Source organism: Haliaeetus albicilla, chromosome 3 (assembly GCF_947461875.1).
Source record: "Haliaeetus albicilla chromosome 3, bHalAlb1.1, whole genome shotgun sequence".
NCBI lineage: Eukaryota > Metazoa > Chordata > Aves > Accipitriformes > Accipitridae > Haliaeetus > Haliaeetus albicilla.
In genome coordinates this window covers 19,778,537-19,794,477 of record NC_091485.1, presented here as the reverse complement: position 1 = coordinate 19,794,477, position 15,941 = coordinate 19,778,537, and the positions used below count along the sequence as shown (strand labels likewise).

The following is a 15,941-nucleotide window of genomic DNA, read 5'->3' as shown; positions in this document are numbered from 1 at the left end:
TAAAAACAGCAGCATACCTCAGTGTAGACAATGGCTGTCATCCAGAAACGTTTGCTTGGCCGAGGAACAGAGAGCATGGCCCAAAGGAATATAAGGATGGGAAGCACCAGGGTTATCATGGAGGCAGAGATCATGTGGTTAAGTATGATCACAAAATAGCACACCATTTCTGAGCGGGCCACCAGCGTATTGTACAGGGCATAAATAAGAAGCAAGACTCGAGGCTGACCAACATAGAACTTCTCTGACTCCTCCAGCTCGTCATCATGAAACATCCTGTGAGGAGCACAGTACCATAAATGAAATGAAAATTAATTTCACAAGACCTGCTTTTTAAATTACTACTATTTTTCCTTTTGAAAAAGTATAAAATTCTGCTGCTGAGTTCAATGAAAAAAAAAAAGGGGGTTGGTATTATATGGTATTAAATAGCCTGAATCAAAGCTCAGAAAACAAGAATTTCAGGCAAAATAACTAGAAGCACTGTTCTGCTGTTTTTTAATTTACCCAGAGAATCAGCCTGGCCCAAGAACTTCTATAAGCATCGCTTTCCTACAGTTGCCCTACCAATGTATCTTAGGTAAATCACACCATGCTGGTGGGGGCCTGTCTGGATTCATATCTAATTTATCAACACGGGTGGGAATTTGGAGAAACTCCAGAGGTCCACCAGGAGACGTATGTTATGAATAGTCCTGTGACATAGGATTAGAACCTAATAAATGCCCTTGAGCATTAGATGTGTCCAATCTTCTCCCCTTTACCTAACTCAAATAAATATAAAAGGCTGCAAGAAATCACTATGTGACTTTCACATACATTCACAATTCTCTTTGCTTTCCATAAAGAGTGCCCTGGCCTGAGAAGAGATCTCACTGAAAAGCAGAAATTACTATGGAAAACCAGAAGAAAAGACACTGCATCTACAAAGTCAGACCTGCACAGCCTCTCTCTCCCCAGATGCAGTCAGGCTGAAAGGCATTTCTGTGGTTTAAGATTTTGTCCTTGCATTCGGGGAAGCTCTCCGCTAGCTCAGCCAGGCTGGAAAGCAGAGGAAGAAGAGCAGCAGCACCATCCCCACCTCAACACTGGTTGTGCTGCTGGGGGGCAAAAGGGGGAGCATCCTATCCCTTATGAAAGTACTTAGCAAGGTGGTCAGCCCTCAGCTCCTACTGGCTTAAACAAAAAACTCTGCCAAAGGTCAGAGTTTCCCTTATAGTAATCCAAAATAATTAAAAGAGAAACATTTTCCCAGATAGCCCTGAAGGAAATGTATCTGAAATCACAGTTGCCTGGAGAAGAGAAGCCCTCTCCACCAGGAATATTTAGAAAATCCCTTGACCCCATGACAATTGCAGCACAGAAATCTGATGCTAATTGGAACAGTTAGGTATGGTATCTGGGCAGAAAGTGGAGAGTCCTTCCAACAGGAATTTGAATCAGTTTAGAAATCTGTAATTAGAACAACTGCACAGGAAATGAGCTTCTTCCCTTAAATCAAACTTAGCGCAAGGTCTGTATAGGAAACTGTAGGCTAGTTCTGAGACAAAAAAACCCAAAGTAATGACAAAACTTCACAGACTGGGACCAACAATCTTTCCCTGTCGAAGGTCCTTACTTGTTCAGAAGCAGCTCACTAGCCGTTAGCTCGTGCGTCAATGGAGGGAGAATCGTATCATTAAGTTTGTCCGTCCGACTGTCGTCTGGGCTCACCATCATGAGGCTCTTACCAGCTGAGTCATCTGGGGAGCCAAAGGGAAGGTGTTCAAAGCTGACAGCTTTGCTATAGGAAGGTGGAGCTTCTGCATTGCTATCCACAGTGGAGTACAATGGCACATCGGTATCGGGAGTATACGCAGCTCCTTCTGAACCCAGGCTATAATCTTCCACCTCCTCTTCCTCCGGCCTTGATGCAGAAGGAGCTCCTTCCTCTTCATGCTCCCCTTCTACCTCCTCAATGGTTTCTGTTGTCCCCTGACGAGAATAGAGCATGGTGACCTGTGTAGGTTCACTGTTGGGGACGGATGAAGAGAGAGAGTTGAGGCTTACAAGGGTCACCACCAAGCAAATTTGCTAATTGTACCATTATGTAGACAGCTGAGGAACCCCACTGCATTCCCAGGCCTTCAAAGTTCATATAATCTGGTAGAAGATACATCATCATGATCTCCACTTACACAGATGGACCATCTGGGTCCATCCACCCCTTGAACGACATCCCACTGAACTCACAGTGATTCACTCTTTTCACACCAGCAAAGGGCAAATTAATATAATCATCAAGAGAAACTACACTAACTTTCTGCAAGTAGTTCAAGCAGTTTCTGACCAGAATCAGGACTTGCTCTTACATCTGTTTAAAGCATGCTCCATGGTGAATGATAGGCAGCCATGGAGTTCCTTCTAAACACGGTGCTTTTAACAACCACCGTATGGGTGCTGTATACAACTGGAACATGAGCTGAACACACCCATCAACTCTGATTCCAAATAAAAGAACAAGTAAATTGCTAACATGGAGAAATACAATCCAGATTACAAAACTGTTCCAGTAACAGGTATCTTGCTTACCTTTAGATTGCCCTATGTTCTTCAATACAGCCTTCCTTTTTACCTTACCTGCCTGCTTTTCTTCTGTGTGTACCTATTTTCTTTTTCAACTGTTCTTATTCACTCTTTTCAGTTCTCTGCTTGTTCACCTTGCTTACTCTTAGCTTTGCATGTCCATAATCACTTTCTCTTTTAATGCTCTGTGCTCTGCAACAGTCTCAGCTGATGTAAATTCATGCAGCTTGATGACTCCAGATGGGAATCTGGACACCATAATTTAAAAAATATTTTCTTGGCTTTGCTTTTACCCTTTTCATCACTTACAAGTATTTTTTCACCTCTCCCCTCGAACATCACTCTCTTTTTAGTCTCTATTCCAGTCCTTCTCCATAGGTTAGACAATAGGTATCAACTCAGTGTCTTTTGTTGGCCACGTGTTCTTGTATCTCAACAGAGACAAAACGAGATTTTACATAGCTCCTATGAAATGAATGGGGCCATGTTTTCACCTAAAGTATAACCTTTTAAAGAAAACTGGCACTGGCAAAGCCAGTTGGTACTACCATCTCCTGCCAAAATTAAAAACTAAGTTCCACCTCTTTTTCTTTCACACTGCTTTCAAACTTACTGTAGCTACGTTAGATCACTTTATTTCTAGCAGACTTTTAACTAGAACTTGTAATACTATTATGAGGATGTCTTTTGATGATTCACAGTAGCACTCATCCTGGCTGAAATGCACAAAACCATATAAACCCATCATTTCAAAACTGATCAACACCAAAAATTTAAGACACTAAATGCTGAAAAAGAATGATCTAATATACCATAAAGTTTCATATTTATAATATTTATAATACTAGTTGAAACACTGTTTCCCAATGTCATATAAACCCTGGGTTTTACCTGCTAAATAGTGAGTGAATGGCTCCGAAAAGTTCTCTCTTGAACTGGATATTAATATTATTCACTATCTTTTCATAGCTATTTTCCCTTTCTTAATTCCAACACCTGATAGACTGTAAATCAATGGTAAAGTAATCAAAACATATTTAGCAATCTTTCCTATATGGGGAAAACTAAAAATTGAAAGAGCTGGGCCAATGTTTGCCTATCTTAGTTTCTAAAATTAGACATCTAAGTCCATATTTAGGATAACTGATTAGCTGAGAAACTTCACTTCCAGCTTCCAGTCTTAATAAGAACAACTAGCAGCTTGCTAACTCTGAAAATCAGACTCTTTTTTAGATGAATCAATACAGACGTCAGCCTGGATTTAGACAGCCAGTGTAATGTAATGGAACAGCTTTTAAAAATACATGAATTAAGGATGAAAACCAAAACCAAAACAAAAAACAGAATAAAAAGTGAAACAGCAAATGAGTCCTAGATTATGACCCTGACTTTGAACCTCAGAATTGTGCCACAACACAGAGGGGAGTAAAGCTTCCATTAACCATGCAACCACTCTGTACACCACATATCTGCAAATGCAAATTTCTGTACCCTGCAGTAAGTATAACGGTATGGGTAAATGAGTGAACAAAGCATGCATGAGTTAAGCACCTTGACACTATACTGCCACTGTCAGCTGATGAGGAGGACATATCCATGCTCTGCATTTTACGAAGCCTAGGTCGAGCGCGCTCACTTGTTTTAGGAACAGTGTCTGGTCCATCTAAATCATCAAGGGTTGACTGCCTTGAGAACAGCATGGTTGCTTCAGTGTAGCAGCTAGCAGCGCAAACAGTTATAAAGATAGTGTTAAATACAAATGATACTACTATACACATGGTTCAGTAAACAAATATGCTTGCCATGCAGCAAAACACTGACACAGAGAAAAAAGGTTCAGAGAGAAGATAAGGATTTGTTTAGAGTCACCATGTAAACACATTTCTAGGCACAGATTGCTCATGGTCACATTGATATAGGGGCTATAGAAGGCTAACAACCATCTATTCACTATTCAAAGAGATATGAAACAAACACAATGCTCTACTTGCTTTCCAGGGGCACCAACTTACATATGTGAGGTTTTATTTTCTTTGTTTCCTCCTGAAATTTCCAAATTCCACAAAAATGTTTTGGGAAGTGACCTTCTCTGTACAAATTCTATTTTATTAATGATATGCTGTGCTGAACCTTTTTACACAGGTACAAGCCAATTTCCTAAAAAAAGCCCTTAAAACTGAATAAGCTCATATTCCACAAATAGAAAAATAGCTGTCAGACATTGGCTAATCCTCTTTCCGAACCAAAGAGCCAAATCGGATATGTTTCTTAGCCAGTATATGCATGCCAAATATAACCTGCTCTGCATGGGATGGCTTTTATTTTGATATTTAGTAGTAAGCCCTGATGATTCTTTCCAGAACATATCATTATTACAATCACAGCTTAAAAACTATTTCAAAATTGGTAACATGCATGTCTTGAAAGAAAGAACAATATAATAAACCCTTATCTCCTTTCACTTATCAAATACAACAGGACACCAGAGACATACACCATACATTGAGCATTTATGTGTTACTGGAGAAAAGAAGAACTGGATGAGTTACGAGAAAAAAAGTACATTATTAAATACAAGCATATAACATAGCAACAGGAAAGAAGCAAATACATTAATGACATATGGTAGGCAAAAGAATTATTTTTCTTGTAAAAATCTTTGAAAAACACAAATGCCTATGAAATAAGTTGAGGGACCTGGTGTTTTAACACATGCAGTGATTTGCCTGAGTCTCTCACACAGAATGAGAGAAGAAAGGACCCCAAACCCCAGGATTTACACTCTACTTTTCTCCTTTTGAGTCCATCTACGTTACACCTGAGCAGAAGCAGCAGGGGATTTGCTTCCTTGGCAAGCATTATGTTTGTCCAAGGGCACAGAGAATTGGAAAAGAGGTCAGAAGGGAAGTGCAATGGCATTTGCTGCGTTACTTTGGTCTTGCTAGCTTGAAGTGAGGAAAAAAATCCGCTGGCATGAAGTGACAGTTTGCAATTATTGCCTTAAGGAAAATGGGGAGGAAAACATCAAAATACGTGGAGCGAAGAAGCAGTTATTCTTAGGCCTACACTCACTAATGGTCTTTTTTGACAGAATGGGCTGAGGCTAGAAGCATACTTTGGTCTTTGAGTAGAAGAAAAGTATCACCAACATACCAAAGGTATTGTGAAATACTTTCCCTAGAAACAGTATTAATGGCAGGGGCACCTCTGTCCTGCCAGTTCATTTGGCCAAGACCCTTTACAAGCCACTTCATTACTTCTGCATGTGCATAAAGGCACACAAGCATCCTCCAGCAAAACCTGGAGGGCCATCTGCGTGGTGCAGGGGTTTGGTGAAGAACCAAATGCTGCTTCCTGCAGGCGCAGGAGATCCACCCTCGAGGCCTGATTCAGCAGCATGGCAATCAGTCGGAGCTCCATGTTACTGGCTCAGGGGGTCATGAGGGAGGAGGTTTCCCTTTGCGCATACGCCCATGGAGAACAGCCAGGCAGTTGTACTGTCGGTGAGGTTTTCGTGCTAAAATATAGGGAAATGGCAGCAAGTGGACAATCTGTTTTTGCAGATTACCTTTCTGTCTGTGTGCTATGTTATCCCCATGTTATTTTACATCTCAAGGGCTGAGTTTATTCTTTTCAAGAGCAACACCTCTTACTAAGGTGTTGAAGTATTTTAAATGCAGACATAGTTCAAAGGGAACCTTCCAAGGGCCTTAAGCAGAGCAGCTGTTGAAATCAAAGTAGCACATGCCTGTTCATATATTTTCAATGGAAGAAACATATGCCAGCTGCCCTCTAAAACACCTAAGTTCTGACCTGGGTCCCAGAAAACTCAAAGGAAAAACATCTATTAATCCCAATAGATAAAAACATTTGCCCAGATGGAGTCCCTGCAATAATTTGGTTTAAAGCTGTTTTTAATGAAGGATGAATCATCAGAAGAATTATTGACTGAGTAGCTGCTCTGTATCCTTGAATGTTAGATGTGTATGAGATGACACCTGTAGCACAGTCTGTATACTCCTTATGTACTTTAGGAACATGCTTCCGAACATGGAGGAAATAAGAACGTCAATAAAGTGGAGAGATTTACGCTTGGCAAAGCTGATATTGACTCAGTCATTGACTATCACATAAATTTAATCCAAGCATATCTTCCTTAGTGACTTTTCACATTTGTGTCCTTGGAGACCTTGAAAAGCATTAGCTTCTTGAAATCATTCAAGGACTAGGTATTTTAAATTGAATGTTCATTAAAAGCCCCGAATTCAAGCATTTTATATGAAGTTGATCGGGTATCCATTTCAAATGGGGATATATATAGCAGAGATGTTTTTATCCTTGGTGAGCGATAAATTTCTTACTTTATTGACTTCCTTTTTGCTAAACAAATTTACCCTTCCCAGAGAGTTTATTAGTTTAAGGGGTGACTTACAAATTTTGGGTTTTTTTCTGTCCGCGGGCTAGTTACTGACTGGCATTACCTTTATGAACTACTACACTCCCCACACCTGCAAGCAAAGATCCCAAACATTTCCTATCATTCATGCTCCTAAATCAGACCCAGATCCAGCCCCAAACTGGGACTCTCCTTTCCTCTTTTTTCCTGCCTCCCAAGGCAAACATTACATCTCCAGTACTCGTGCCTCAAGCCCTATTCTCCCACCTGGTGAGGGAAGAACAGCTGAAAAGTGGTGTCTGTTAACACCCTGACTGCATTTGTATGTCCACTCTTACAGGAGGGTCAGGGGCTCCCACCTGCAGCCCCTATAAAAGCCTACACACAGGTCGAGTTGGGAACTGAATACGTTATTTGTGATGGACAGAAATTACACAAACTGAGCTGGATACAAAACCTTGGATATTCTGAAATCTGGCTTAGGACCTGTGTCTAGCTGCTATTTCATAATTGTAGGCTAAGTCCCATAAAGGCAGCCAACTGGTTTTAGTAAGTTCCCAACCATGTTACTGAACTTCACAAGCTGTTTAACTTACTAAGCAGTTCATCAGTCAAATGGAAACAAATGGCAGCAAATGCTCTACCATGCTAGCTCCTGATCCCTTCTGGTGGTGCTCTTCGAAGAGCTTGTTAAGGATCAACATCAGTCTCTTCTCCTGGCCCATATGAACTTTGCACTTTGCCTTTAGGATACATGAGAGTATTTATACATAAAGAGAAACCAAACAATTACATTACGAATACCTCATTATACCTCTAGCTGCTGTATAGAAAAATGACTGAGAATAAATGACAGCCCTACTGAAAGAGATAATCCCACATAGGATACTCTGCAAAACTCCTTTTAGAGCTTTATCTAGGGCAAGAACAACAACACTGGATAAGACTTATAAGGGTCAGCCCTGAACTTCTCAAGAAATTTACAGTTCCTGCATCTGATCAGAAGGGCTGTTCTCTCTGGAAATCCAGGGTTTAGAGCACTGTGCTGATACCTACAGTAATTCCTGTCCTGGGTACTGAGGAATATGTATTATTACAAAGGAATAGCTTCTGTGCTTCTGCAGCCCTGTGTACTTCCAGTCATGCCCATCTTACTCATGGACCTCATGTCTACCACAGAATTTACACTTTGGGCAATCAAAGAAGGATAACCAGAATGCTGGTTAGAAACCCTCTGCTCCTTCCCAAAAGTTTTCCATTGCAGTCCTAGATCCATGATCACAGGCATGCTTTAGATTTAATTAGTTGCTTTAACATTTACTGGAAATCATTGTTTTGAAATGTAAAATGCCCCCTTCTCTTGTTTGGGCAATTGAAAAAAAATCACTCAATAAACTCACATGAAGTTTAAAACATTTCACATTTCTAAAAAAACTCATAAGCACTTTTGTAATCCCAGGAATAGACATGCAAGGGTGCCCCAATAAACAGATGGCATTATCATTCAATCAACAGAATAATTTTTCCTTCCTCTAATTACAGGTCATTATTATTATAGCAGATGTCCACAATTTGGAAATACTCTTAGTGCAGGAATATTTGATTGTTCATTACCAGGAAGAGAATTTGAGATTAGAGAAATCAGTTATAATACTGCCTTTGGTATTCCTCTGTTGATAGGTCCTGTGACATCTTCTGAGGAAACTGAGATGACAGTAACACATGTGAAAGATTTAACTTTTTCTGTTGCAAAGCAGCTCCACAGAATCACTGAATTCTCTGAGTTTGAAAAGAGATGTTGAATGTGTAAGTATGCTCAAAGCAGGGTGACAAATGGGTGGTTATTCTGAAAGAAAGACATAAGTGGAGCTCAACACTGGATACTGTCTCATTGAAGAGGCAGAATTTACACATGGTAACTACAGGATTTGTCTTTTTTTATAATTCATTTTGGAATTGGCTTCCTTTTGCTTGTAGTTAACGTTCTTACTTACACGGTTGTATAATAATGATAACTTCTTTTAAGTTTCTATAGTAAACAGTGTGACCAAAAACAATTTAATGAAAGCAGGACTGGTATTACTATTCTTCCTTTAGGTGAAACTGAACTTTGTGGAGTTAAATTCTGCCCTGCAGATATCCAAGTGGCTCCAAGTGAGCTGGTAATAGGATTCGGCTTTACATTTTTCTCACATCATCTGACTCCTGTAAAACTTTGAGACAAAACACAAAGGTGTTGCTTAGTTGGGTAGCTAGACACCGAGAAAGATTCGCTCAGATTCAGTGTTTTTACTGGAGTGAACCTCTCAAAGGCTGGTGCTCAGCCTGGGGAGCAATTTGTGAATATTTTGTTGAAGCATAGTACTCACAGGCACTCTCTTACACTTGCTTTTCAATAACATCAGAAACGAAGACAAGCCCTGGTTATTTTCAGTCTGCTAACATCTACCCATATGTCATTAGTAAAAGCTAAGCATAATTTACTGTACACAGAAGCTATCGAGTTTTCTGGGAGTATCAAACACAACATGATACTGCCACACTTCAGAGCAGAACAGGAGACAACAGAATGTAAGGGATTATGAAACAGCTGGATTTCCAAAGCCCTCCCTTCTCCCCCTCAAGTTGGACAATTTCTTCAGTCTCTTAAAAGTCCAGAACACCAGGGACATGATGGGAACAGGCTGCCTCTGTAAGAGAAGGAAGTGAATATGTGTGCCTCTGTGCAAGGAGCAGCAGGAGCACGCAGTAATTTTGGCAAGGGACTTGACAGCCTCCGTCTTCAGAAAAGAATGGGGAAGGTGGTTTTCCTGCACTAGTATGGGTATTTGATCCACAAACTGTGCAGCTCTGCTGGACTGTAATCATAGCAGTGAGGAAATCAGGCTCTTCAGATGATCTTTGCCCCATGTGTATGAGAGGGGCATTTTGTTCTCTCAGATCCAGAATCTCTCTCAGTACCAATCCTTTTTTGATTTTGTGGGCAGCAGACAACAATTTATTTTACGAAGAGAAAATATTCACAATGAATGATCATTCCCCAAACTCCATGCTGGAATTCCTACAACAGTATCACATAAGCATCCTCAGCAGGGTCTTATTTTTCCATTCCTTTTTACAAGATCAGAACCCCTGTCAATGACTCCTAATTCTAGGGGAAACAGAATGCAGTGGGGTAGTCATGCAGTGGAAAAGAAGTTAAGCCAACGACTGAGGTCACCACTGTAAAGGAATAGGAACATATAGCAGAGTTTTTGCTATTCAAATGGCATGGACAAATCAAAAAGAGGATTCAACATACATTAGAAAGTTCATCAGTACTGAAACATTATCTAAAATTATGACTACTGCATGATCCCTCTACCTTTCGCAAAATAAAATTAAATCAATACCTGGAGATACTGTCACGAGAAGCTGCTGAATCTAAACTATCCATTCTTTCAGATGCTTGCAAACCAGAAGCTTGACCGGGATTTTTATCAATTGAGTCCAGTCCTGACTCCTTAGAAAGTTTCATCATGTGGTTCTGGTAGTACATATGGATGCTCTCCCGCGTTGGAACGTTTCCCTGTGGAAGAGAGTGGAGGTAGAGGTACATGGCAGGGGGGAGATGTATTCTTCAAGGGACTGATTTCTTCAGTCATTTGGCATGGAACAGACTAAGGACTGTGCAAACAGCTTCCTAGTAAATAATAACCTCCCACCAGTAGTTCCTTTTTCAGAGTACAAGTCAGATTCTGACTTAAATTACCACTGCACAGTGTTGGGTTTTCAAGCAAAACTGGAGCAATGCAAGCAGTTTCAGGCTATATATAGCCAGGAAAACTCTGCTGGGTGGACTGCAGATCATTCAGCATGAAAATGACGTGTGGGCGGGGACCATGGCTCAACCTATACTCCAGCAACTTTTGAGATATCTCTTTTAGACAGCTTCACTGACTCTAAGAACAATCAAACATCTTATTACTGGTCAGTAGCAGTTTTTCAAACAGAAAAAAAAAAAAAGGAAACCAGGTCATGTACAAACTGATCTAGATTTTCATTAGTGTCCCAAAATAAGAATTTATTCATGAAGTATGGATACAGTTGGAAAACCATGAAAAATACACTGAAGACCTTCACTCTTTCTCTGTGACTTTGAGATCAAGCAAGTTCATGAAAGGATGGTTTTATTAACTGTCAGCCCAGATCTGGGCACAGAATCAAGTCTTTCTGGCTATGATACTGCAATCAAGAATTCTAAAGGCATGTCATAAGAATAAAACTGAGAATTTTATAGCCTGTTCATAGGCAGAAACACATCCAACTCATTCCACTAGCAGTTGCATTGACTTCAGAAGATACACTGAGAGACAAGATTGCTATTCTTGAACAGTCATTTTTAGGACTTAGAATGAAGCCTTATGCAAGGACTTTTTCCAGCTAAAATAATCAAAGTACTCTAAAATACTGCCCATATTCCATTTATTAGTATTATTAGTTACTAGTATTTCAACTCTGGTCCTCTACGCTGTCCCAAATGTAAAATTTTCAAAATCTGAAGTTTTGTCAAAAAAAAAATAATCTTAAGAACAAAATCTGAAACTCAAGTTTTTAATTAAGTTTTTTTGTATACAAGCTGTGTTGCTTCTGCAGTAATAAACGTGCCATTATGACAGCCTGGCTCTGAAATTATGGCACATGCTACATTCTAGCTCAACTGCAGGTGTGGGATAAAGGACAAGAGCTGTAACAGCAAAAGTGCCCCACAACTAATGGAGGAATCAATTTCAGGTTCTTCTGTAGCTGGAAGAGAGACCAAAGGAACTTCATACATCAGGTTAACTGTCCCCGACTCCATGTCAGAGAAAGAAACACATCACCATGGTGGCTGCAGCAGGTTTCTTGGGCAGCAGTGGCAGGCATGGGACTGCTACAGAGACTTGGGGATGCTATGGAGGGTTTGATGATTCTGATGTTCATGGGTACCAGTATTTCACAGAAGAGGAGAGAAAGATCCTAGAAAAAACCCTGAAGTTGAAAGCTATTGACTAGCGGGAAATTATCTGAAGGGCCCCCAGTACTGGAAGATTTAGGATTGAAGCAGGATATACCAGCCTACACAAGGACATATGAGCTCTACTGTAATCAAAATAGCATCAGGCTGCTGGCAACATGAAATCAAAATAAATAAATAAATAAATAAATCTATTGGGAACAAAGGGTAGGAAAAAATATATTAAGTTGAGGTGAGAAGTAGCAAAGAATGATCAAAATAAGGTCCCCAAAAAGTAATGGCCATAAAAAGGCAGTTAGCCTGCCTTCTGCATAAATGTTAAAAGTCTAAAAACTCAGGGGCGGTGAGAAAGAATCATGTGATTTTCAGTGAGGATGCTGAAATAGCAGGGACTTCTGAGACCTGGGGCAAAAAGGACTACTGCTACAACACTGTACTATCACAGTATGAATTTTACAGCAAGGATGGAATGGAAGATAGCTTGAGAAAGAGGTGGTATGGGTCAAAAAGCATGAAGTCTAACAAATTAAGTAAATTCACTGTGCCAGGATTATCATAGAGCTTCTGTGGGTGGACTTGAACCAATTAATATTCAGAAAGTATAATATGAAGGCTTGATTTTTGACCATCAAACCATGAGTGCACTAGTGCCTGTTAAATACTAAGGAAGATTACAGAAGGTGCCATCAGAATAATAATGTACAATAACTCAAGTTAATCTTCAAATGTACTTATGTAGAATAAGTAAACGTCATGAAAGAGCCTGCATGCCCAGACACACAAGTTACCAGAATGGAAAAGACCAGGAGGAAGAAGCAAGAAGACATCCTTCAAGAAGTGAAAGTCATGAGGAAAAACAAACAAGAATGAACTTTCTAGAGTTAAATGTAATTTAGCAAATTAGACCAAAAGAGATGCTGAGGAGTAACTTGCTAAAATAAAAAGAAATCTGATAATAAAAACATTTTCAAGAATATCATAAGAATCAGCTGCCAGAAAGCCAGGGTATCAACAGGTGATCAAGGCATAAAGAGGTGTAAGGGAGTTAGGGCAACAGGACAAGAAAAGACTGAATTTTTTCCATTGCTTTTTGCTGCAGAAAATGTCAACGACGTTCCTAGAGTAACTTGAATCCCATGGAATGACTGGATTAATTATTTTATAAAAGACAAGTCTGAGAAGAAACCAATAAACTGAGCACTGACTGGAAGGTCCTCACCCAAGAGCTCTGCAGGAACCAGTGGATGAAACAGTGCCAGGGGAAGAGAAGGTAACACCAATCCTTAAACAGGACTTCAGGAGTGATCCTGAGTGACCCTTGTAAGAAATTGAGTGGTCATGAAATAAATTGACAGCAGACTACATCTACCTCTTGTACTTATCCTCCATTAAAAGACCAGAGACAAAGGGCACAAACCAATGTTTTTTCTTTACAAAGGAAGAAGGTCATTGAGTGGTTCCCCCCAAGGAGTTTTACTGTCCAGCATATTCAGAAATTACCTGTCTAAGGAGGAAAACAGTGATGTCATAAAGTTTGCAGATGAAAAAAAATTATCTGGGATATTCAAGCGTAAAGTTGACTGAAGTACTACTGAAGAACTTGATAAAACTGAGTGACTTGGTAAAAAATGGTAAGAAATGCAATGGGAAAAGTAACCTAAACTGTATATACATAATGACAGGCTTTATGTCAGCTTTTGTTAGCCTTAAAGGTCTTGGACTCAGAGTTTATAGTTGCTGAAAATAGGCAGCATTCACGAAAAATCAAAGGTGCTTGACTGTTAGATCTCACTAGAAAAGCAAAGGAGAACATATCATACTCCTGTATAAATCTGTGATTCACCCACACCTTGAAAACAGTGTGTAGTTCTGGTCATCCAGTCTTAATAAGGCCACATTAAAACTGGAAATCATATGAGGAAGGACAATAAAGATATTCAGAGGCACTGGATGGATTCCATGTGAATAGAGGCTAAAAAGAAAGGGGCTTTTTAACTTGGAAGAGAATGACTGAGGTGAAGACTCCATGCAGATTTATACAATCAGGAATACTAGAGAAAATGGAATACATAGCTGATCCACATGAGACCCCAAAATGATCGGAAGTGGGTTTAAAATGAACAAGAGTAAGTACTCTTAAACACACCATATGGAATGACACTACAGAACTCCGTATTGTAGGATCTTCTGGAAGCCAACATTAAAAATACATTAAAGAGGGACTAGCCAAACTCCAAGAACACAGATTCCTTGGTAGTATTAAACATAATGACCCAGATGCAATTTCTGGTTTAGGGTGCCCTAAACCATCCATTGCCACAAGCTGGGACATATTCCAAAGAAGGATTTATTTTGAATATGCCACATTTCTTTTGCTCTGCTTTATTTATTTATTTATTTGCTATTATTATTATTAACCACTTACTACTGGACACCTTGGGGAAAATAACAGTAACCGAACACTAACACTGAAGCACTCCTCTCTTCATGCTCAGTGCCTCCTAGCCAGACTGAGTACAGATTCCCTCAGACCAGGAAAGCCAGCTTCTCGAACCTCCTGGGGTGGGAGGCAGCCTGCTTATCTTGCCAATAAGCAGATGTCGACAGTGGCTGGGCAATATGGGGCTTTATTAAGGTCAAGAGTACTAATGTGTTGTTGACCTTTTTGACCTATTCATCTCTGAGACAGTCTGCAGCTTTTAACAAAAACTGGAAAGAACTAAAAATGAGGCTTCTATGCCATGTTTCCAGAAATAGTTGGGTAGCTAGTGACATATGTAAAAATAACCTGTGCTTAAAACAAGAGCTTTATCCAACTTCAAGGTATCACCTACTTGCATTTTGAAGATTTAAATACATTTTTAGTTACACTATCAACATCAATCTTTGATAATAATGGGTTTTACCAATACATAACTAGTTTGTGGAGGACCACATAGCTTCACTGCGAGTGAAGAAAATTATGCCTATATTGTCAGTCATTTCCAAGGCAAGTTGGTCTACAAAAAGACTGAAATATTCAGACTGAGGTAGTTTTTGAGCTGTTTAAAATGCCATGCCTTCTCCTCTCTACTTGAATCTATCCTGTCCCCTCAGAAGCACACTTTATCACAGGAATGTTTCAGCCAAATCCTTATATCGACCTCTCAAAGAAATATTTTTCCAATAATTTGTTTTGTGTCCAGCTAATAAATCAAGTAATTTATTATTTATGTATTTATAGAACAGCAAGCAGTAAAAGAGTCCAGACCTATTTTTAAAATGCATGTATAAGTGAGATTTTTAAAATTTTACTTCTTAACACAGTGATCTGAAAAGACAACCTTTCATTTTTCACTGAGCTGGAAATGACATTAGCAGACAAAAAAGACCAAAGGCGTTACCTTCTTAATCTCCCTGGTCAGCATACATCGCTCAATTCTTAGCACAGTGGAGATATCAATGTGCTCTCTTGAGATGGAATTAAGCCAAGCTGTAAAACTGTCTAGTGTTGCCAGGAAGAGGACCCAAGTGAACTTCAAGATATTAAATATCCTCTTGATGATGTTATCTAAAAGAGAGGAAAAGCAACAGAGAGTTAATGAATGCAAATATCTTTCATTGTATTTCTGCTTGCAGTTAGATTCATTTTTTCCTTGTTGTCTAATAATAATAATCCAGGCTGCAAGACCCTGTCATAGCAAGGAATCTCTGAAGATGGTTGGAGGCCTTTTGGCTGTCTGGGGCATCTTCCTGCCTGTATGTCTAGGCTTATCATCCCTTTTCCACGCCGTAACTCCCTGATCCTGCAACTGCTAGTCATATAAACAGTCCCTGATTTTAGAGAGATGCTGTATGTACAGGTCTGCAAAATGAAACCCAAAGATTTGGGCATCTCCTGAGAGCTAGTCAACATCCCCAGCTCCTGTGATCTCAGCAGCCGCTCAGCCAGCGTGTTGAGCTGAACCCCATACCTGTCTATTTACTTGTGTGCATTTCTCTCTG

General features: G+C 39.8%; 1 protein-coding gene across 13 annotated transcripts in view; it reads right to left on the bottom strand.

Annotated features, from left to right (window-relative positions):
* PIEZO2 (piezo type mechanosensitive ion channel component 2) overlaps window positions 1-15,941 on the bottom strand; it is a 313,412-nt gene that overhangs the window by 20,301 nt on the left and 277,170 nt on the right. For 11 of the 13 annotated variants that reach the window (XM_069778971.1, XM_069778960.1, XM_069778966.1 and 8 more), the window contains 5 exons: window positions 15,341-15,507; window positions 10,354-10,529; window positions 4,117-4,284; window positions 1,619-2,011; window positions 18-276 (listed from right to left, as the gene is read on the bottom strand). In XM_069778971.1, the coding sequence (XP_069635072.1) occupies window positions 18-276; window positions 1,619-2,011; window positions 4,117-4,284; window positions 10,354-10,529; window positions 15,341-15,507 (1,163 nt within the window). The remainder of the gene's footprint in view (window positions 1-17; window positions 277-1,618; window positions 2,012-4,116; window positions 4,285-10,353; window positions 10,530-15,340; window positions 15,508-15,941) is intronic. The other 2 variants (XM_069778969.1, XM_069778970.1) reach the window with 1 other exon arrangement.